Source organism: Trachypithecus francoisi, unplaced genomic scaffold (assembly GCF_009764315.1).
Source record: "Trachypithecus francoisi isolate TF-2019V2 unplaced genomic scaffold, Tfra_2.0 Contig01451, whole genome shotgun sequence".
NCBI classification, from domain to species: domain Eukaryota; kingdom Metazoa; phylum Chordata; class Mammalia; order Primates; family Cercopithecidae; genus Trachypithecus; species Trachypithecus francoisi.
The window spans coordinates 1978318-2001578 of NW_022681432.1; the positions used below are offsets into that span (position 1 = coordinate 1978318).

General features: G+C 39.4%; 1 protein-coding gene across 1 annotated transcript in view; it reads left to right on the forward strand.

Annotated features, from left to right (window-relative positions):
• Positions 1 to 9026: 9026 nt before the first annotated feature.
• The window catches only part of CHM (CHM Rab escort protein), a 189460-nt gene continuing 175225 nt past the window's right edge, over positions 9027 to 23261 (forward strand). Inside the window, 1 exon segment of the mRNA XM_033233292.1 lies at positions 9027 to 9108. Within this exon segment, the coding sequence (XP_033089183.1) occupies positions 9060 to 9108 (49 nt within the window). The 5' untranslated portion in view covers positions 9027 to 9059.

Below are 23261 nucleotides of genomic sequence, written 5' to 3' on the forward strand. Positions count from 1 at the left end.
AAAAAAGAAGAAAAAGAAATGAACAAAGCCTGCAAGAAGTATGGGATTATGTAAAAAGACCAATCTACGTCTGATTGGGGTGCCTGAAAGTGAGGGGGAAAATGGAACCAAGTTGGAAAACACTCTTCAGGATATCATCCAGGAGAACTTCCCCAACCTAGTAGGGCAGGCCAACATTCAAATTCAGGAAATACAGAGAACGCCACAAAGATACTCCTCCAGAAGAGCAACTCCAAGACACATAATTGCCAGATTCACCAAAGTTGAAATGAAGGAAAAAATCTTAAGGGCAGCCAGAGAGAAAGGTCGGGTTACCCACAAAGGAAGCCCATCAGAATAACAGCAGACCTCTCGGCAGAAACTCTACAAGCCAGAAGAGAGTGGGGCCAATATTCAACGTTCTTAAAGAAAAGAATTTTCAACCCAGAATTTCATATCCAGCCAAACTAAGCTTCATCAGTGAAGGAGAAATAAAATCCTTTACAGATAAGCAAATGCTTAGAGATTTTGTCACCACCAGGCCTGCCTTACAAGAGACCCTGAAGGAAGCCCTAAACATGGAAAGGAACAAGCGGTACCAGCCATTGCAAAAACATGCCAAAATGTAAAGACCATCGAGGCTAGGAAGAAACTGCATCAACTAACGAGCAAATAACCAGTTAATATCATAATGACAGGATCAAGTTCACACATAACAATATTAACCTTAAATGTCAATGGACTAAATGCTCCAATTAAACGACACAGACTGGCAAACTGGATCAAGAGTCAAGACCCATCAGTCTGCTGTATTCAGGAGACCCATCTCACATGCAGAGACATACATAGGCTCAAATAAAGGGATGGAGGAGATCTACCAAGCAAATGGAGAACAAAAAAGCAGGGGTTGCAATCCTAGTCTCTGATAAAACAGACTTTAAACCATCAAAGATCAAAGAGAGACAAGAAGGCCATTACATCATGGTAAAGGGATCAATTCAACAGGAAGAGCTAACTCTCCTAAAATATATGCACCCAATACAGGAGCACCCAGATTCATAAAGCAAGTCCTTAGAGACCTACAAAGAGACTTAGACTCCCATACAATAATAATGGGAGACTTCAACACTGCACTGTCACATTAGACAGATCAACGAGACAGAAAGTTAACAAGGATATCCAGGAATTGAACTCATCTCTGCACCAAGCGGACCTAATAGACATCTATAGAACTCTCCACCCCAAATCAACAGAATATACATTCTTCTCAGCACCACATCGCACTTATTCCAAAATGACCACATAATTGGAAGTAAAGCACTCCTCAGCAAATGTACAAGAACAGAAATTATAACAAACTGTCTCTCAGACCACAGTGCAATCAAACTAGAACTCAGGACTAAGAAACTCAATCAAAACCGCTCAACTACATGGAAACTGAACAACCTGCTCCTGAAAGACTACTGGGTACATAACGAAATGAAAGCAGAAATAAAGATGTTCTTTGAAACCAATGAGAACAAAGATACAACATACCAGAATCTCTGGGACACATTTAAAGCAGTGTGTAGAGGGAAATTTATAGCACTAAATGCCCACAAGAGAAAGCAGGAGAGATCTAAAATTGACACTCTAACATCACAATTAAAAGAACTAGAGAGGCAAGAGCAAACACATTCAAAAGCTAGCAGAAGGCAAGAAATAACTAAGATCAGAGCAGAACTGAAGGAGATAGAGACACAAAAAACCCTCCAAAAATCAATGAATCCAGGAGTTGGTTTTTTGAAAAGATCAACAAAATTGACAGACCGCTAGCTAGACTAATAAAGAAGAAAAGAGAGAGGAATCAAATAGACGCAATAAAAAATGATAAAGGGGATATCACCACCGACCCCACAGAAATACAAACTACCATCAGAGAATACTATAAACACCTCTACGCAAATCAACTAGAAAATCTAGAAGAAATGGATAATTTCCTGGACACTTACACTCTCCCAAGACTAAACCAGGAAGAAGTTGAATCCCTGAATAGACCAATAACAGGCTCTGAAATTGAGGCAACAATTAATAGCCTACCCACCAAAAAAGTCCAGGACCAGATGGATTCACAGCTGAATTCTACCAGAGGTACAAGGTGGAGCTGGTACCATTCCTTCTGAAACTATTTCAATCAATAGAAAAAGAGGAATCCTCCCTAACTCTTTTTATGAGGCCAACATCATCCTGATACCAAAGCCTGGCAGAGACACAACAAAAGAGAAATTTTAGACCAATATCCCTGATGAACATCGATGCAAAAATCCTCAATAAAATACTGGCAAACCGGATTCAGCAGCACATCAAAAAACTTATCCACCATGATCAAGTGGGCTTCATCCCTGGGATGCAAGGCTGGTTCAACATTCGCAAATCAATAAACGTAATCCAGCATATAAACAGAACCAAAGACGAACCACATGATTATCTCAATAGATGCAGAAAAGGCTTTTGACAAAATTCAACAGCCCTTTATGCTAAAAACACTCATAAATTTGGTATTGATGGAACATACCTCAAAATAATAAGAGCTATTTATGACAAACCCACAGCTAATATCATACTGAATGGGCACAAACTGGAAAAATCCCTTTGAAAACTGGCACAAGACAGGGATGCCCTCTCTCACCACTCCTATTCAACATAGTGTTGGAAGTTCTGGCTAGGGCAATCAGGCAAGAGAAAGAAATCAAGGGTATCCAGTTAGGAAAAGAAGAAGTCAAATTGTCCCTGTTTGCAGATGACATGATTGTATATTTAGAAAACCCCATTGTCTCAGCCCAAAATCTGCTTAAGCTGATAAGCAACTTCAGCAAGTCTCAGGATACAAAATTAATGTGCAAAAATCACAAGCATTCTTATACACCAGTAACAGACAACAAAGAGCCAAATCAGGAATGAACTTCCATTCACAATTGCTTCAAAGAGAATCAATACCTAGGAATCCAGCTTACAGGGATGTAAAGGACCTCTTCAAGGAGAACTACAAACCACTGCTCAGTGAAATCAAAGAGGACACAAACAAATGGAAGAACATACCATGCTCATGGATAGGAAGAATCAATATCGTGAAAATGGCCATACTGCCCAAGGTGATTTATAGATTCAATGCCATCCCCATCAAGCTACCAATGAGTTTCTTCACAGAATTGGAAAAAACGGCTTTAAAGTTCATATGGAACCAAAAAAGAGCCCGCATTGCCAAGACAATCCTAAGTCAAAAGGACAAAGCTGGAGGCGTCACGCTACCTGACTTCAAACTATACTACAAGGCTACAGTAACCAAACAGCATGGTACTGGTACCACAACAGAGATATAGACCAATGGAACAGAACAGAGTCCTCAGAAATAATACCACACATCTACAGCCATCTGATCTTTGACAAACCTGAGAGAAACAAGAAATGGGGAAAGGATTCCCTATTTAATAAATGGTGCTGGGAAAATTGGCTAGCCATAAGTAGAAAGCTGAAACTGGATCCTTTCCTTACCCCTTATACGAAAATTAATTCAAGATGGATTAGAGACTTAAATGTTAGACCTATACCATAAAAACCCTAGAAGAAAATCTAGGTAGTACCATTCAGGACATAGGCATGGGCAAGGACTTCATGTCTAAAACACCAAAGCAACGGCAGCAAAAGCAAAAATTGACCATGGGATCTATTTAAACTAAAGAGCTTTTGCACAGCCAAAGAAACTACCATCAGAGTGAACAGGCAACCTACAGAATGGGAAAAAATTTTTGCAACCTACTCATCTGACAAAGGGCTAATATCCAGAATCTACCAAGAACTCAAACAAATATACAAGAAAAAAGCAAACAACCCCATCAAAAAGTGGGGAAAGGATATGAACAGACATTTCTCAAAAGAAGACATCCATACAGCCAACAGACACATGAAAAAATGCTCATCATCACTGGCCATCAGAGAAATGCAAATCAAAACCACAATGAGATACCATCTCACACCAGTTAGAATGGCAATCATTAAGAAGTCAGGAAACAACAGGTGTTGGAGAGGATGTGGAGAAATAGGAACACTTTTACACTGTTGGTGGGATTGTAAACTAGTTCAACCATTATGGAAAACAGTATGGCGATTCCTCAAGGATCTAGAACTAGATGTACCATATGACCCAGCCATCCCACTACTGGGTATATACCCAAGGATTATAAATTACTCTACTACAAAGACACATGCACACGTTTGTTTATTGCGGCACTATTCACAATAGCAAAGACTTGGAATCAACCCAAATGTCCATCTGTGACAGACTGGATTAAGAAAATGTGGCACATATACACCATGGAATACTATGCAGCCATCAAAAGGATGAGTTTGCGTCCTTTGTAGGGACATGGATGCAGCTGGAAACCATCATTCTTAGCAAACTATCACAAGAACAGAAAACCAAACACCGCATGTTCTCACTCATAGGTGGGAACTGAACAATGAGATCACTTGGACTCGGGAAGGGGAACATCACACACTGGGGCCTATCATGGGGAGGGGGGAGGAGGGAGGGATTGCATTGGGAGTTATACATGATATAAACGTCATGCACATGTACCCTAGAACTTAAAGTATAATAAAAAAAAAAAAAAAAAGAGAAAGTACTAGAAAAAAAAAAAAAATAAAAAAAAAAAAAATAAAACAGACTTTAATCCGAGAACAGTAAAAAAGCACAAAGTGGGCCATTATATAATAACAAATGGTTCAATTAAGCACAAAGACTTAACTCTCCTAAATATACATGCACCCAGATTCATAAAATGAGTACTTTCAGACCCATGAAAAGACTTAGATAGCCACACGATAATAGTGGAAGACTTCAATACTCCACTGATAGCATTAGATAGAACATCAAGGCAAAACACTAGTAAAGAAATTCTGGATGTGGATTTGACACTTGACCAATTCGACCCAATAAACACCTACAGAATACTCCACTGAACAACCACAGAATATATGTACTTCTCATCTGCACATGATACATACTCTAAGAATGACCACATGCTCTGCTATAAGACAAGTCTCAATACATTTAAAAAAAAGTGGAAATCATACCAAGCATATTCTTGGACCACAGTGGAATAAAAACAGAAATGAATACCAAGAGAGACTCTCAGCAGACATTTTTGAGTGACTATTTGTACCAGGTATTGGACCTGGTTCTGGGAATATAATGATGACCAACATGGGCATAGTCCTTGCCTTGAGGATCTTACCTTCTAACAAGATGAAACAAGTAATTCCATAAGTAATCGGATATTTCCAATCATAAGTTCAACAAAGAGGGAATATAGGATGATAGGGGACCTAAGCTAGACTGATGACTCAAGAAAGACTTGCCAGATTATGTGACGTTTCAAATTAACTGTAAAGGATGAGAAGCTACAATAAAGAGGGGCAGAAGGATAAAGGTGCAATGCAGGCACATGGAAGGGCATCAGTGAAGGCCCTGAAGTGGGGAGAAGCATGAGCACTCGAGGAAATGAAGGAGAGCTAATATGGCTGGATCCTAGAGAGAGAAGGTTAAGAGGTATGAGATGAGACTGAAGAGTTAGGGAGGGCCTTTTAGGCTATGTTTATAATTTTGGAGTGTATTTTAAAAACAATGAGAAGTCATAAAGTATTGTAGGTAGAGAAAGGCATAATCAGATTTGAGTTTTAAAATGTTTGGTCTGCCTTCAGTGGGGAGAATGGACTGGAGAGAAGCAAGCATTAATGAGGGGTCCAACTACAACCAATTGTAGTAGTCTAGGGAAGAGATTATGTGGGCATTCCATATTGAGATTAATCGATATAGTTACAATATATTTTTGAGGTAAATATGGCAAGTGTTGCTGATGAATTGGTTTAAGGGTGAAAGACAGTGATGTGTCAAGGATGATTCTTGGGTTTTTGACTTGAATAGCAGAGTAGAAGGTGGTACTATTTCTAAGACAGGGAATGCTGGATGAAGAGAAGATTTGGGAGCGGGATTCAAATGTTCAGTAGTTCAGCATTGGACATGTTTGGAAGAGATGTTGAGTAAGAGGTTGGATATATGGGTCTGGAACACAAAGGAAAGGCCCCAGGGATAGAGACCATTAAATTATGGTTTATATAAAGATAACAGTCAGATTTCATAGTTGAGTAAATGTCTGAATACCAGGTAAGTGTTCAAGGAATCATGCTTTTTCAATTCAGGAAATAATTAAGTACAAAATTAGTGCCACAATGATTTTAATAGACTGGTCAATTTTTAGGTATCTGTTATCTCATTGTACTGTGACTTATCCCAATAAAATACTTAAGCTCTCAATAATAGATGTCCTTAGAATAACAAAATAGATACAATTCAGCTGTTTTGCTTTATGCTTTTTTACTGTAATTATTGACTCCTATATTCATCTTTACTTTGCATAAAGTCTACAAAAATATATTTGAAAGAAAAGGTATTTGAAGCATTTTCTCCATGCACAAGATTGAAATTTTCCTAATGTAATAATATTTTCTATGCCCAGAAAAGGGCATGAATGAGTCCCTTAATGACTTTAGAGAAAGGACAGCAAAATATAAGTTGGTAATATTATCCTTCTGAGGATCATGCTTTCTATCCTTAGGGGAAAAAAGAAGGTTTCAAATTCAGGGCAGCACAGATCGGAAAATCTATGCTACAGAGTAATTACTTGTTTATTTTGTTTTACCCTACTAAATGTAAACTTCATGAAGACAGGGGTTCTTGTCTATTTTGTTCATTGCTCTAATCTCAGCATCCAAAATAGTGTCTTGCACATAGTAGGTATTCAATGAATATTTGAGGAATAAACAAATTAATGAATTACATCTTCATGGTGTGATGGTCAGAAAATTTCTGAATTCCTAGAAAGAGATACTCATATTGAAAAGTATATGTATGTGGTTTATATATCTTGTATACATGAACAAATGTATAGAAATATATATCCAAAGTATGGTAGAAATACTTTTATTTATCAGATTTTTAACCATCCATCCGTGGCTTCTATTAGAGAAGATTTTGGAAAGTTTCCTGTGTTTACTCTGAGAAATTCACTTGTTTCCATTTTCTACTGTCATATCAAGAGTCTCACAAATAATATCTATTTCACTTCTGATAATACTAAAAACTTTCTTTACATACCAAGCCAAATGACAGAGTGGTTTACTGAACAGTGCATTATACTTCTCAGGGGAATCTCTTTTACAGGAAATACTAATCAAAGACCATATCATAAGAGAATTGTGTAATACAACTGGATGATCTATAAAAGAAATTAATGAAACATGTACAGTGTTGCTAATGATTATGGTAAAATGCAAGAGAAATGCAGTAAAAACCCATCAAAATATATTTTAAAGCATTTTCATGGAAATATTTACAGTTAATGAACACTGAACATCTTCTAAATATAAGGCACATGATAGTGGTGGGCAGATATAAAGGCGAAGAAGGTAAGCACTATGAGGACAGGGACTCATCTCATCCATCCATTAGGGGAGTCAGAATCAAGTTTGGTTTAGCAAACATTTATTAAATTCCTACTCTGCACGAGGCTTAGGTTAGGTGCGAGAGTGAAAAAGATAAACGAGACTTGGTGCCTGTCATACTGTACAGGGGTTTCTAATTATGGTATTGCATGTCTAGGTGTGTATTTTTGTGTGGATATATGGGGATATGTGTACTCTATAGGAATCGACATAAATGCAAACTGTCAAAGCAGTACGGCAGGTTAAGACAAAGTCTAGCACCGTGTAGGAAAAGAGCCCACACACGGAGATGAAAGGAGGAGGAGGTGGAAGCCCAACGACATCCTGGAAATAACTGTTAAAGAATGGGAAGATCATTCCACGCTGAGCATGAGCGTGCTCACAGATACTGGAAAGAAAACAATGTCTGGGGAACCACAAGCATCTTAGAGGATAGGTGGTATCGGGGAAGGCCCACTCCTGCACACTATCTTTGATTTATTTTGAAACTCTTGTAAAATAACTACACAAGAAATTTCTGTGATCAAAAAAGTATCCTCCTTCATTCCCAGCATCCTTCCCCTTTTGCTTTGGTTTTGTCAGACAGCGGAGTATTTTAAATAATAGGGGTCGGGGTAGGGGGCGGATGAAGGGAAGCGGTGGGAGGCGACAGACCTTGAAGATACTTATGAGAACTATGTTAGCTGTTAGACATAGACGACCTAAAGTCCCTCATCAAATACAATCACTTTAATATAAAGGCCGTTTAACCTTAATTATTTCTACGGTAGCTTATGGAAACTAATAGATTGGAAACTAAATGTAAACTAAGGAGAATCTTACATGAACTTATCTAGTTCGTGCGGAAAATCAAATTCAGACTCAACAAACGCTTATCCAGTACAACTATGGTTTCATGTATTTTTTTTCCCTCTTATAAAACAAGGCTAATCTATTGCCCGAGTGGCTGTCTGGACTAATTAGAACAAATACGGACGCGGTGAGAGTTCCATTCTGAAGAAACTAGGGTGAGAGGTTTTTCGTGGGTTTTCATTGAGGAGACGTGGAAACGAAAAAGATACGGAATATATTTTGAAAGTATTGATGTGAAAAACCGTGCCTCGAGGGCCAACACGAAAGTACAGACACGACGGCGGGAAACAGTTTTTTAGGCTGGAATGAAAATCTCCTTTGTTCACAGAGCAAACCCTTTTCAATTTCACTCGGCTCTCGATGTCTCCTAACAATTCTTGCTTCAGTATTGTCAAGGGGTATTCAAGTCTCCCACATTCATCCTAGCTAACGGAATAACAATCTACATTTCTTTCCTACTTCAACCCTCCAGGCTAAATGAGCTACAGCACTCAGCCTGGAAAATCAGTCGAGTTTTTAATTTACGTGTAAACATTTTAAATATAATACTGTAGTCGCCTGCCAGGACCTTCCACTCAAGAACTACAACACCCAGAATGCATTGTTTTCCTTTCCGCCTTCCCCTGAGGGAATGCCTAACTTGATCTCATTTCCACAAGTAGTAGTCACATGACGCGTTTCCCGTCAAGATGGCGGATGCTCTCCCTTCGGAGTTTGATGTGATCGTAATAGGGACGGGTATGTGTAACCTGGTACTTCCTGGACGAAGTTTAGGAAGACTGTCTTGTTTCTATTTTTTCTGTCAGTGGCGAGTTTTGGGACAAACATCGTGGGTCGAGCGTGGGAGGGAGAACGGAAAGGAAGTGAGGTAGTCCGGAGTCAGCGCGGGAATTGGCAGTTACAGGGAGGGGCTTGGACCCGCAGTGCTTATCGCCATTTGAGTAGGGGTTGATCTGGTCGATGCTGATTGCTGAGGTTGGTTGCTGCGGTGATTCCTGTTAATTTCCTTAGAGGGAAGTGGATGTGCAGTGTCATGAAATGGAGGGTCGGGATTTTATCAACGGAGACGACTTTGGCAAGACATTATGATTCCTTACTTATTGATTTCAAGGTGATATTCCCCATCATTTTGTCTCGCCATTTCATAGGACTTTTTCATAGATTTGTATGATCCTAGGGTACATCGCAGCTCAGGCACAGCTTAATCCTCAGTTTTACAAGAAAGATGCTCAATTATTGCCCATGTGCGTATGAATTTACTAGGGAAAGCAAATGGATTCTGTTTTGTTGAGAAACCTAGGGAATTGTATTTTGTTGAGGTAGCCATTATTCCTGCTTTATGGTGCTTAAAGCATCTTGCTTTCTACCACCCATAAGAATGTGCTGAGAATAAGGTCCTGAGTTCCAATTCAGGTGTGTGACCTTATCTAACTCTTGTTTTCCCGTCGTTTGTTCTTCATGTTTTGGGTGGACCCAGAAACTCCTCTGCAATTTCTGTTTGACATATGCAGTGTACAATACGTAGCAGAAGACATGTGGCAGCAATTTCATTTTTATTTTTAATAGTGTGAAGGATGATCATTTTAGGTGGGATGAAATAGGTTGTTTGATGGGGTTTTCTACTGTTTGTAGAATGTGGTAGGCCAGAGAAGCTCTGGTGGATGGGACCCTGTCCGTTGTGTTAATGAATTCAGTTCGTTGTCTTCTCAAACAGCCATGATTAGGAGCAGCCATGTTTTCAGGATGGGAGTAAAAATAATAGCTACCTGTTTTCGAATGCTTAAAATTTCCTAATCACTGTGCTAAGCACTGTACAAGCCGGACATAATCCTCACAACCTTGTTAGAGTAGTAGGTACTCTCTGCATTTTGTAGAAGAGGAAAAGGGGACTTGGAAAGGTTGTAATTTGCTCAGGATCACACCTTGTAAATTTCCAAAGGCCCATTCCATCCCAGAAAAACAATCCGTGGTTCTGATCCTCAGAGTTGACCCATATTCATAGAAACAATTGAGAAAACTTGGTTTTAGGCCTTGCTTAGTGCTAGTGTGAATTGCTTGAATGGGAGGGGGAGGGGGCGCAGGCACTACATCTCTCTGAGCCTCAGTTTCCTTGTTTTTGAATATAGGGAAGGTAAACTAGATGGGCTTTATGTTGTCTAACAAAAAATGCCTGGGTAATAGTTCTCAGAACAGCACGGACTTGTTTCTTCGTAGCCTGAAAATAACAGCATGGCTGCGAATAACCTGGTTGTAGTTGCTATGAACAGATGTTGGATGAGAGCTGGAAAGAGCCAATGAACTATTGATTTGTTCTTTCCAGTCTATGCTAAAACTGAGAACAACATCCATTTTGGAATAGTTGTTATACCATACTTGAGATTTATAATCTTGCTTTTTTGTTATGTAGGAACTTGAGGTGTTTTTAACAATTTTTTAAATCAACAATTTTTCTTTCAGGTCTGGGTTCAAATTTTAATTGATGAATGTTAATTCTTATGAATAATGCTAATGCTTTTCATAAATATTTTGCCTTCTGTACAGTTCAGATTTGGAATACATCCATCCTGATGGAGTCTGCTATGGTAGAGGTAGGAAGTTACAGTGAGTGAGCCAGAGAATTGCATCAGGTGACATCGCTTATATTTGGAAAAAGACTCATTTTATATTTATCCCAGTGAGTGCAATGTTATTTTTCAGTGTTTGGGAAGAACTTATTTGAAGTTAATCTTAAAACTGAAATTTTTCATATTGTTTATTGGTGACACGTTCTAGGTTTTATCAAGCACATTGCTTAAATTTATGATATGTAATTTTGTTTTTAGGTACATCAAAAGTGTAAAAATTGAATAAAAGAGTCATTCCCCAAATAAACGATTTCAACAAATCAAAAGTTTAAAAATTGAATAAAAGAGTCATTTCCCAAATAAATTATTCCAACAATTCCAATCATTATTTAATTTATTTTTTATTGCGCTTGGAATATTTCTCTTGTGAAATAGTTTGCTGAAAGTCGCCTTTAAAATGTTTACTTTATTAAATGTATTACATTGAGTAAATCATAGAAAAAGCAGTGTTTCATAGATTCAGTTGTATTAACAAAAGTAGAAGCAGTAATGCATGCATCAGAAACATGAAGAAATAGGCTATTAGATATACTTTTTAGCATATTTAGTCGTAGGTAAAATGTCCTAAAGGGACAATTGCTTCGTCAAGTATAATCATGTGAAGATAATATTTTATAATCCCTTTGACCTTGATTAACATGCATTCTCATTTTCTGTAATTCAAGATGGAAATTTTTCCTTAGGATCGTATTTTCAGGAGATTATGGGAAAAATAAACTTTGTATTTTCTTAGTTAAGCCCATTTCCTTCTGATTAGAAAATACAGTAAATATCTCTTGAACACCCAAAGACAGAAGAATAAGATAAAGTGAATTGTGGAAAAAATAGAAGAAAATGGAATAAAGAAGGAGGGTTAACTGGAGTCTCAAGGGAGAGGATAAAATTAGATATATGTGGTAAGGGTCTAGAAAGTGCTCCTCCTCAGCTTGGGCACAGAATTGTCATTTTTGAGGATATTTTGCCATTTAAAAAGTCATTTAAATGACAGTTTTGTGGATTATAGACATGTACCATTGGTTTCAGGTTAAAAATAGTCCCAGTAACATAACATCTCACTGGAGGTGACTTATCTGGCAGCCTGTGTAATCTGCAGCACAGCAGAGCCAAGAGCTCAACAGAAGAGCAGTCAAGATGGAAGTTATAAGACCTATATGATAGTATTGACATGCTTCATACATAGGGGAATCCCTGAGATCATCACTTAGAACATATTCATCCTCATTTTAAAAATAATTCTAGCAAGTTCAGCATATTAGAACCACCCCCTTAGAAGATACAAGGAATGTTATCAACTTCTGCAAAGACTATGTTTGGTGGGGGGTGCTCTTAGACATATAAATGACAGTTTATATCTGTATAGGAAAGGGAAGAGAAAAACATGTAAAATGCAAACTTAACATCAAACGTCGCAAAGCCCTGATAACATTTAGTGTAGTGACAAATATTCATATTTCAGGTCATTCAACCCACGTTTATTGAGAACCTAGTCCCTTCCCTTTTGAAGTTTACTGCATTGCCTATTCTGAGGAACTTTTGGGCTTCCTAACAGTCATATCCCCAAAGCTGTTCTTAAGACAATGTAGGCTTTTCATTGCATCCTTCTTTCTTTTTGAAGACCATACAGAGATTCAGCCTGCATTTTTTTTTTTTTCCTTTTTAAAAGCACACTGCTCACATCTTTTGGAGTTCTTCCCCTAAGATGGGCTGCAGAGTATGTTAGCTTAATTTTTCTCCTGAATAGGATAAACACATAGATTCTTTGGATTTAAAAGTTTTATTGTTAGCCAAGCATGGTGGTGTGGGCCTGTAGTCCCCCTTACTCCGTAGGCTAAGGCGCAGGCATCCCTTGATCCTGGAAGGCGGAGGTTGCAGTGAGCTTCGATGGTGCCACTGCACTCTAGTCGGAGAAACAGAGTGAGACTGTCTCAAAAAAAAAAAAAAAAAAAAGAGATAAAGGTTCATTGGCCAGGTGCAGTGGCTCACAACTGTAATCCCAGCACTTGGGGAAGCCGAGGCAGGTGGATTGCTTGAGCTCAGGAGTTAGAGACCTCAGCCTCCCAAGTAGCTGATATGGGTAACACAGCAAAACTGTATCTCTCCAAAAAGTACAAAAATTAATTGGGTGGCCGGGCGCGGTGGCTCAAGCCTGTAATCCCAGCACTTTGGGAGGCCGAGACGGGCGGATCACGAGGTCAGGAGATCGAGACCATCCTGGCTAACATGGTGAAACCCCGTCTCTACTAAAAAATACAAAAAAAACTAGCCGGGCGACATGGCGGGCGCCTGTAGTCCCAGCTGCTTGGGAGGCTGAGGCAGGAGAATGGCGTAAACCCAGGAGGCGGAGCTTGCAGTGAGCTGAGACCCGGCCACTGCACTCCAGCCTGGGCGGCAGAGCAAGACTCCGTCTCAAAAAAAAAAAAAAAAAAAAAATTAATTGGGTATGGTGACGCATGCCTGTAGTCCCAGCTACTTGGAAGGCTGAGGTGGGAGAATTGCCTGAGCCTGGGAGTTTGAGGCTTCAGTGAGCTATAGTTGTGTCACTGCACTTCAGCTTGGGCGACAGAGCAAGACCCTGTCTCTAAAAAAAAAAAGTTTTATTGCTAAAGATTATGGGGAAAGAGAAGGGATAACAAAGATAAACACGAGGGAAATTATAAGGAGTACTGCCCCTAAATCCTGATTATCTTGCTAGATAGTGTTTAGCACCATACAGTAGTAGATGTGGCAGCATGGTATATGGTAATCATATGACCATTCTATTTTGTGATTTTTGGGAAAATTATAGAATTTCTTGTGACATCATTTAGTTCATCTATAAAGTGAGATTTCAGTAGTTGATCTTCAAGGTAGGGATCTACCAGCTCTAAAATTACCATTGTATATTTCTATTTATGACACCATGTCCTTGAGAAAAGGCTAAATTGTGTCCTGTGTAGTCTTTTTAAGAGGGAAGGTCAGTGTTTAATATACTTCAGAAATTTTCCTATAAAAATGGCTGATATGGTTTGGATATTTGTCCTGCCTAAATCTCATGTTGAAATGTTATCCTTATTGTTGGAGGTGGGGCCTGGTGGGAGGTGTTTGGGTCATGGGAGCGGATCCCTCATGGCTTGGTGCTGTTCTTGTAATAGTGAGTTTATTCTTGCAGGATCTGGTGGTTTATTTAAAAATTTTTTTTCTTTTTGAGACAGGGTCTTGCTCTGTCACCCTGGTTGGAGTGCAGTGGCACAATCATGGCCCACTACAGCCTTAACCTCCTGGGCCCAAGCAATCCTCCCACCTCAGACTCCCAAGTAGCTGAGATCACAGACATGCACCATCATGCCTGGCTAATTTTTTTTTTTTTTTATTTTTGTAGAGATGGGGTCTCCCTATGTTGCCCAGGCTGGTTTTGCACTTCTGAACGCAAGCAATTTACCTGCCTTGGTGGCCCGAATTGCTGGGATTACATATGGGAGCCACTGTGCCTGGTTGACTGGTTGTTTAAAAGTGTGTGGCATCTCCCCACACTCTCGCTTGTCTTGCCTGTCACCAAGGGAGATGTCTGCTTCCCCTTTGCCTTCGACTAAAAGGTCCCTCAGGCCTCCCCAGAAGCCGAGCAGATGCCAGTACCGTGCTTGTACAGCCTGCAGAACCCTGAGCCAATTAAACCTCTTTTCTTTATAAATTACCCAGTTTCAGGCGTTCCTTTATGGCAACATAGGAACGGCCTAATAAAATACAATAACTGATTAGAAAAGGCATTTTCTTAAAAATCATAGGCTGCTTTTTCCAGAAAAGGTCATGTAAGTAGCACAGTCCCATTCCTTGATGTTGGTGAATTTAAACATTAAGGTAGTTAACCTTGACTGGCAGCTCATTGACTTATGATGATGTTGGAATAGCATCACTTCCCTAAGCCTTGGAGGCTAGTAATATTGTAGGAAGTGTTGTGAAAACTGATACTTACCACATACCTGTTTGTGCCAGCCTCAACACAAGTGATTTCCTATATACCTAACTTAATCTCCCAGGATGCCTGGATGTGGTTCTCAAATCACAGGATGTCCATAATCCTCCCTGTGTATTTCCAAAATCTTCACATCTATTGTCTACAGTGGATTTTAAAAAATTGTAAGATGCCACCTATTTGTGGATCGTGGAGTGAATTCCAGCATTATAAAAATGAGGTAGGCTATATGAGAATGCATGTAGTAAGGATGAATGTTGTTTTATATATGTATATAACATATAACATCTATATAACGTATTATATATATGTATAACATTATATATATGTATATACACACGTTTTTGGAGAGGGCAGGGTCAAAAAATTTAAAGCCTAGAGTATATTGATCAGCTGAATGACATAATGAGTAGGAGTGAAATGGTATTTCAAAAGTCCTTTAGTTTTACAAATGCTATACATTACATATTTTTTTTTTTTCACTTTGACATGCGTGTATCTCATTTGAGCAGTATAGTGTAGCGATTGACAATGTGACTCTGGAATCAGACACTCTGGGTTTGAGTTCAGCTATTCCTCTTGTGTCATCTTAGACATTTTCCTTATTCTCTTTGTGTTTCAATTTTCTTATCTGTAGGATAAACTTCACAAGACTGTGTTGAGGATTCAATGAAATAATTCCTATAAAAAAGCTTAGTAGGTGCTCATAAAATTCAGTTGACTTGTATGGTTGTAATGCCATACCGAGGTGCTTTTACTACTACTGTTACTTCGTGAATGCTTTCCAGGAAGGGGTCATGATTTTCGTGAAGAATGGTGGAAGGATTGAGTGTCTGATTTATGTTTCTTGTCTTCTCATTGGCTGCTTGGTGGGAAAGACCTTTATGTGTCTATTATCACTATTTCTATCAGATTTCTTACCTAGTGGCTTACAGGTTTTATTTTTTTCTTTCTTTTTTGTCTTCTCTTTTGTTCACCAGCTTGCATTATTTATCATTGGTTTTCCTCATAGTTTTTGGAACAGATTTAGCATTGGTCTTATTTGAGGTATACTATGAAACACTCCCTTGTCAATGTAAGAGATGCTATAGGAGCGAAAGATAGCCTGCAGATTTTGCTGTTCCGAAAAATGCTTTGCACTTCTTCAGGCATTTGATGGAAAAGTATGTTTTTGTTTGCTTCCAATACCTAGAAAAGTAAAGAGTTATCTAACTCCGGAGAAGACTCTCTGGGAGATGCTTACCCTTCTCTGTAAATCATGAATTTGAGCCAATACCTCAGAGAGAGCCACATCTGTTACCATAGTTTCCTCTGCAGCATCATTTTCATCTCCCATGCCTCATGTCATTTTTCTCATTTTCTCCAGTGTTTTCATGATGTTTTGGATAACAGGCTACAGCAATTAAATTCAAATATGGCAGCTCACCGTTACATTCTTGTGTTTAACATAAAGTCCCAATGCACAGAAACAATTATAATTCCATATAATTGACCTGTTAACTAATGCTAAATCATCTGCTATTCAGTTTCAGTGCATTCTTTAACTAAAAAGTTAGTCTCTGCCTGTTCTGTATGTAAATATATTTAAAAGTAAAATAGGCTAAAAATCACTGTTGGTGCTCATTGGAAACATTTTGGGGGCATTTAGTTGTGGCCAGCAAAATAGGGATACACTGAAAGGTTGATGTTTTGTTTTTGCTTTTCTAATAATTTCATTTAAGGTTTGGTGTAAAAAGAGATGATAATTTATCACAGATACTGCTTTTTTAGAGCATGATTATGAGAACTAGCATGTTATATTGGGGGTGTTTTTGGAAAAAAATAGTTTGCAAATAGAGAGGAGAAGAGGCCAGAGGCAGCTTGGCCAGTATGGTGCTTAATGTAAGTGTTTCATCTCATACTGGATTTTATCAAGAGCTGAAGTAGGTAATGTATTACTTGACTGATTTGGTTTTTATCACATTTTAAAAAGTACTGGTGAAGCAAGATATTTTCCTGACCCCCTTTGCGGGACTTGCAAAGGGGGCACCCTATTTACTCAGCCCACCACTTTCAACTCTTCATAGGAGGGAGCACGCTAGTGAACAAGGCAGGAACTGGAGTGCATGAGTGCTGCAGTCGGCCTGCCGCTCTGGTGCCAGGAGGAGTGAACTCCACTCACTCGGACCTACTGCGTTTCACCCCTCACAAGAGGAGATATGCAGTTGAGTGGGTGCAGGAGCCAGGGCAAGTGCTTTTGGACACTGGCAGGAGACAGCTCTGTGCTGGCCTCATGGTAGCATCTTGGGAGTTGGTGTCTGCCCCCCTGAAGCTCCAGAGGGAATGTTATAGTGCTCTTTTAGCTCTGCTGTGAGCAGACGACTTAAAGGTTAACAACTCAGGGGGTCCTCTGCCTTTTTGCGTTAATCGGCTGCCTTGGTAGAAGGCAAAGGGCAAGTGTAACAGCCTTTTTGTGTCCACACTCGTGGTTCCAGAGCTCTTGTCTGGCGTCCAGGAGAAATGAGGTTGCATGAATGAATTGAAGGATGGTAAATGTAGGGAATCTTATTGCTGATGGAGATGGCCCTCAGTGGGAAGGGGAGCTGAAAAAGGGATGGGGCAGGAAGGTAATCTTTCCCTGAATTCCAGCTGTCTCTGGCCGGATTCGTCTTTGAAGTTACGCTGTCAAGGTGTCCCTCTGAAGTCGAGCCACTTCTCTCCAATGTCCGACTGTAGTCTCCAGTGTCCAACTGCTTCTCCTCTCTCTGCTGGCTGAGCCTGGGGTTTTTATGTACACGGGATGGGGTGTGGTGTGGACCATGAGTAGTTTTGGAAACGGCAACATTCGCATGGGAAAACAAGGATATAAGTTCTCACTTAGTGCCATGGTTTCAGGCTTGAGGGTGGGGTTTTCTCAGGGACTTGCCCTTTTCTGCCTAGAATTTCCCTGCCTCCTGTTCGTATCACTAACTTCTACTCTTTCTTTTGAGTATTCTCACCTGTCTTTTTTTTTTTTTTTTTTTGGTCCAGGCCAGTGTTCTCATTGAGTTATTATGGCTATTAGTTAATGGCAGTTTTAATCATTTTATATTGCTTTGAAATGTTATGAATCATGTTTCTGTGATCTGAGTTTGCACATTTGTTAAACTAGTCTTTTATATGCAGATTTAAAATCATCATGAGAAAATTTACACAAGCTATAGAGAAAATAAAGTTTTACACATGGGTATCAGGCATATTAAGAAGATGCTGAGCTGTGAGTTCAAATCCTTATTTTCTGCACCTGTGTTACTGTGGTTTAAGCTATGTAAGCAAAATCAATGATAATTAGAAAATTATTTCTAATACCTACAACACAGTGTCAAACACATGAAAAATATTGTCTAACATTTGTTGTATGCCAAGCACTTCGATAAGCCCCTGCAGTGCACTCGTTTTCACAGTAACCCTGCGGTAGATACTATATCATCTGCATTTTACAAATGTGAAGCCTGAGGCTTAGCTAAGTTTGACATAGGTGAAACAGTTAAGACCGAAGTTTTTCTGACTAAGGTTGAGGTATTAGATTAAGTTTGCTAGAATCTTTCAATTGAAAAAATAGCTCATAGTATCAAGATTAGATTATTTTGCCCTGGGTTTGTGGTTGGCAGTTATTTTATTTTGGAGAGTTACCATTGTTGACACTAAAATCCTGATTCCAACAGTAGCCTCATGATGTCAGCTTCTTATTATTAACAGCATCATGACATCTGTGTCAGCTTGCAAACCTTCTTTTGATGAAGGTGAACAGAATGACCTGGTTGTGTTTATCCCTTAAAACTGAAGAGAGAATCAACCACTAAAGCAATGGCCAGAAATGGAATCAGAGATTACAGTTACATTTTAAGACATGATTTGCTTCTGTAGGAATTCTTCATTGATCCTGTAAAGATCTCAGTTAATCTAGAAAGTTTATTTTGCCAAAGTTAAGGATGTTCCTGTGGCACAGCCTCAGGTCCTGATGACTTGCCCCAGGCGGTAGGGGCATAGCTTGATTTTACACATTTTAGGGAGACATGAAACATTAATCAATATATGTAAGATGTATAATTCATTGGTTCCATCAGGAAAGGCCAGACAACTCGAAGTGGGCAGGAGCTTCTGGGTCATAGGTAGATAAGAGACAAATGAGGAATAGTTACTTATGCCTTAGTCTGTAGTGAAACAGTAGGGCAAAGGAAGCTATCAGATACGCATTTATCTCATGGGAACAGAGGAATGACTTTGAGTTCTGCCTGTCCTTTGGTTGTCCACAAGGAATTTCCTTATTGGCAAATTGTGAGGGAGGTATGTAGCTTTTTAAAAAATCTTCGTAGCGATCTTATTTAGGAATAGAATGGGAGACTGGTTTGCCCAACACAGTACCCAATTTGCCTTTTCCTTTTGACTTAGTGATTTTGGGGAGATTTGTTTTCCTTTCACAATCCCAAGGTACATAATTTCCCACTGAAATATTTGTACATGTGCTGGGGTTTGCCATTTTGTGTGTTTTTTAGTGTTCTTTGCTTGCAAATTTAATTTTCAAGATTAAATATGGGACTCATTGTCCTGTTTATGGAGCTTTTTTTCATTTGATTGACTATCTTTTGTTTCCTACAGTCTTCAACAACTGTCAGTGCTTACAATGGATATACCACGCATCTTAATTGACAGGATGGATATGGTAGTACCTTTTTTGGTCCAAGGGCCTGCTCATTATAAAAAGTAGTTTATAAAGCTGAAAAGTTTTTATCTCTATTTTTTGTAAAATGATTTTCATGATAGGATTTTATATAAAGGGGAAGGTTTTTTTTGTATGATTTTTATAACTTTCTTGAAATGAGTACTCATTCTCTCTCATCTATTTTAGACTCATAGCTTTATGAGTAATGCAGTAAAGATCATATTTCTTCTGTGGTACATTAGTAAAATATGTTCTGAACACAGAAGCTATTTTCCTTATCACTAATTAAATATTATGTTAAGTTTGAAGAGCACTGGGCTGGGGTATACTTTGCTGTGAAAAGATCATTTTGGTCACTTAAATTACAATAGAAATATTTGTGTTAAGAAAATTAAGTAAAAATTAGGCTAGGCACGGTGGCTCACACGTGTAATTCCAGGACTTTGGGAGGCCGAGGCAAGTGGATCACCTGAGGTCAGGAGTTCAAGACCAGCCTGGCCAACTTGGTAAAACCCCGTCTGTACTAAAAATACAAAAATTATCCAGGAGTAGTGGCAGGTGCCTGTAATCCCAGGTACTTGGGAGGCTGAGGCAGGAGAATCGCTTGAACCCGGGAGGCGGAGGTTGCAGTGAGCCGAGACCGTGCCATTGTACCCCACCCTGGGTGACGAGTAAAACTCTGTCTCAAAAAATAAAAAATAAAAAAAAGAGAAAATTAAGTAACAATTAGTTGTAGTGGAGACTATTTCCTGGCAAGGATAAGGTCTTCAGCAAACATTTACATTTGTTTAACAAAACTTTTAAGAGATTTTGAGTTGATGTAGTTTAGATAAAAAACAGGGTATTATATCCATTTTTAAACTTTTTACCATGGAAAATTTCAAACATAAAAAAGTAGAATAAAGTAACCCTCCACCTACCAGTTTCCTAGTTTCAACAGTTATCAACTCATGGCCAGTCTTGTTTTCTCTGTAATGAGGACTAAGCTCTGATTTTTTATCTTGCCCAAATTCCTACCTAAGGGGTCTAGGGAGTCATGCCCTACAAACCATAAATTCTCATCAGATGGGTTTTATTTGAACCTATATATTGTGACTTATTTTTCCGTCTGACTCTGGCATAACATTATGAGACAAGGAAAAAATATTTAACCCCAAAATATATTTCCTTGTCATACCTTGAAATTGCCCTGCAAAGTCTCGTGGGAAAAATCCATATTCTATAGAGAATCCCCTTCCCCCTTTATTTTGTTTCCTTTCTTTCCAGATCCAGAAGGTAATCAGCTAAGAGCCAGGCACCCTTTTAGGTCCAATAAGAAACATTTTACAACCTGCTCTGTCTCTGAGGTCTGCTACCTGAGAGATTCCTCTGCACAATAAAACTTGGTCCCCACAATCCTTTATTTTAACCTGAGCATTCCTTTCCATGAACCCCAGGTCTTGAGATAAACTCGACCAATTGTCTGCCAGAAAGTGTTTAAATTTACCTATAACCTGGAAGCACCTCCCTCCGTGCCCCCACCAGCTTTGAGTTGTCTCACCTTTCTGAACCAAACCGATGTAATTCTTAAATGTATTTGATTGATGTCTCATGCCTCCCTAAAACATATAAAACCAAGCTGTACCCCAACCACCTTGGGCACATGTTCGCAGGACCTCCTGAGGGCTGTGTCACGGGCCGTGGTCACTCATATTTGGCTCAGAATAAATCTCTTCAAATATTTTACAGAGTTGGCTGGGCACGGTGGCTCACGCCTGTAATCCCAGCACTTTGGGAGGCCGAGGCGGGCGGATCACGAGGTTAGGAGATCCAGACCATCCTGGCTAACACGGTGAAACCCCGTCTCTACTAAAACTACAAAACATTTGCTGGGTATGGTGGCGGGCACCTGTAGTCCCAGCTACTTGGGAGGCTGAGGCAGGAGAATGGTGTGAACCTGAGAGGCAGAGGTTGCAGTGAGCGGAGGTCGCGCCACTGTACTCTAGCCTGGGCGACAGAGTGAGACTCCGTCTCAAAAAAAAAAAAAAAAAAAAAACCAAAAAAAACCCCACAAATATATATTTTACAGAGTTGAACTCTTTGTGTCGACAGTATCTGACAGTATCTTCCACTGTTTCTCTCATTTCACAATCCAATCCTCTGTTATTTTGAAGCAAATCCTAAATATCATATCATTCTATCTGTATGTATTCCAACATATATCAAAAGTGTAATGGCTCTCCTTTTTAAACATAACTGCTGTTTTGTTTAACATGTGCTTAACACTTGTATTACATGCCCTCCTTTGCATCTTCAGTTTTTTCTAAGGCATCTATCCATTTTGTTTCTTTGGTCTTGTGCTCTTCCTAGTTTAGTTTTCATATCTGAAATGATTTTGTCTTTAATTTGTTAACTCCATTTTTTCCAAATGTTCCTGTCACCTTACTTTTGAGTTTTTCTAATTTTGATTCATGTTGTTCTCTAAGAGCTGCCACCATTTTGTTAGTTTCTTTTAGCACATAATGCCATAAGCTATATTTTTCATCTAATTTGTGAGGCTTTCTGACATTCTTTTATTGTCTGTCAGGATGTTATTTTCTTCCCTATTCCCTTTGGTCCTAATGTACATTGAGTGTGGTTCAACGGAGATCCTTTTGCGTTGCCCATTTTTAAGTGAAATAAGTTCTCCCTTTGCTTTCAATAGGAAGGATAGGCCAGTAAAACTATTCAAACTGTTTTGCTGTAGACCTCTCTTCTGTGTTTTCAGGAAGTAATCAAACATGTAGCCTGAAATCTGCCGGCTCTGGCTCTGTCACCCTCCCCTAGTTTTGTCTAGACCTTCTTTTTCCTTTGCCTCTATTTTCCCTGTTCTGCTGAATTTGGATTAGGTTCCCAGCAGTTACTCCTCAGTGCAGGACTATCCCCTCATTCACAAGGTGAAGTCTGCAGAACCCCTTCCCAGTTTCTGCTGCTGTTCTCAGAATGGCCTGCCAAGCTTCCAGTGAGTGCCTGATAGCACTTTTGGCATTTTCTGGCTCTCAGGGCTGTAACAATTTTTTGATCTTCTCTTGATTTCCTTTTGCATACTTTCTTTTTCTTTTTTTTTTTTTTTTTTGTTTTGAGACGAAGTCTCGCTCTTGTCACCCAGGCTGGAGTGCAATGGCGCGATCTTGGCTCACTGCGACCACTGCCTGCCGGGTTCAAGCGATTCTCCTGCCTCAGCCCCCTGAGTAGCTGAGATTACAGGCGCCTGCCACCACGCCTGGCTAATTTTTGTATTTTTAGTAGAGACAGGGTTTCACCATGTTGGCCAGGCTAGTCTCGAACTTCTGACTTCAGGCCATCTGCCCACCTCAGCCTCCCAAAGTGCTGGGATTATAGGTGTGAGCCACCACACCTGGCCTGCACACTTTCTAATACCATGTGGGTGTTACAGCTATTGGTGTCTTGTAACTACCCACTTCTATTTTGGGTTCATGATGATATTGTATCACCTGGCTTTGTTATGGGTATTGTCCCTGGGAGTTTGGTTTGGGTATCCTGATTGTACTGTCTGTTTTTATGGGAGTTATGGGGGAGAGTCAACAACTGCTGCCATCTTTACAGAATTCTCTTTTTATCTTTTACTTTATCATTTGCTCAAGAATAGAGGTTAAGT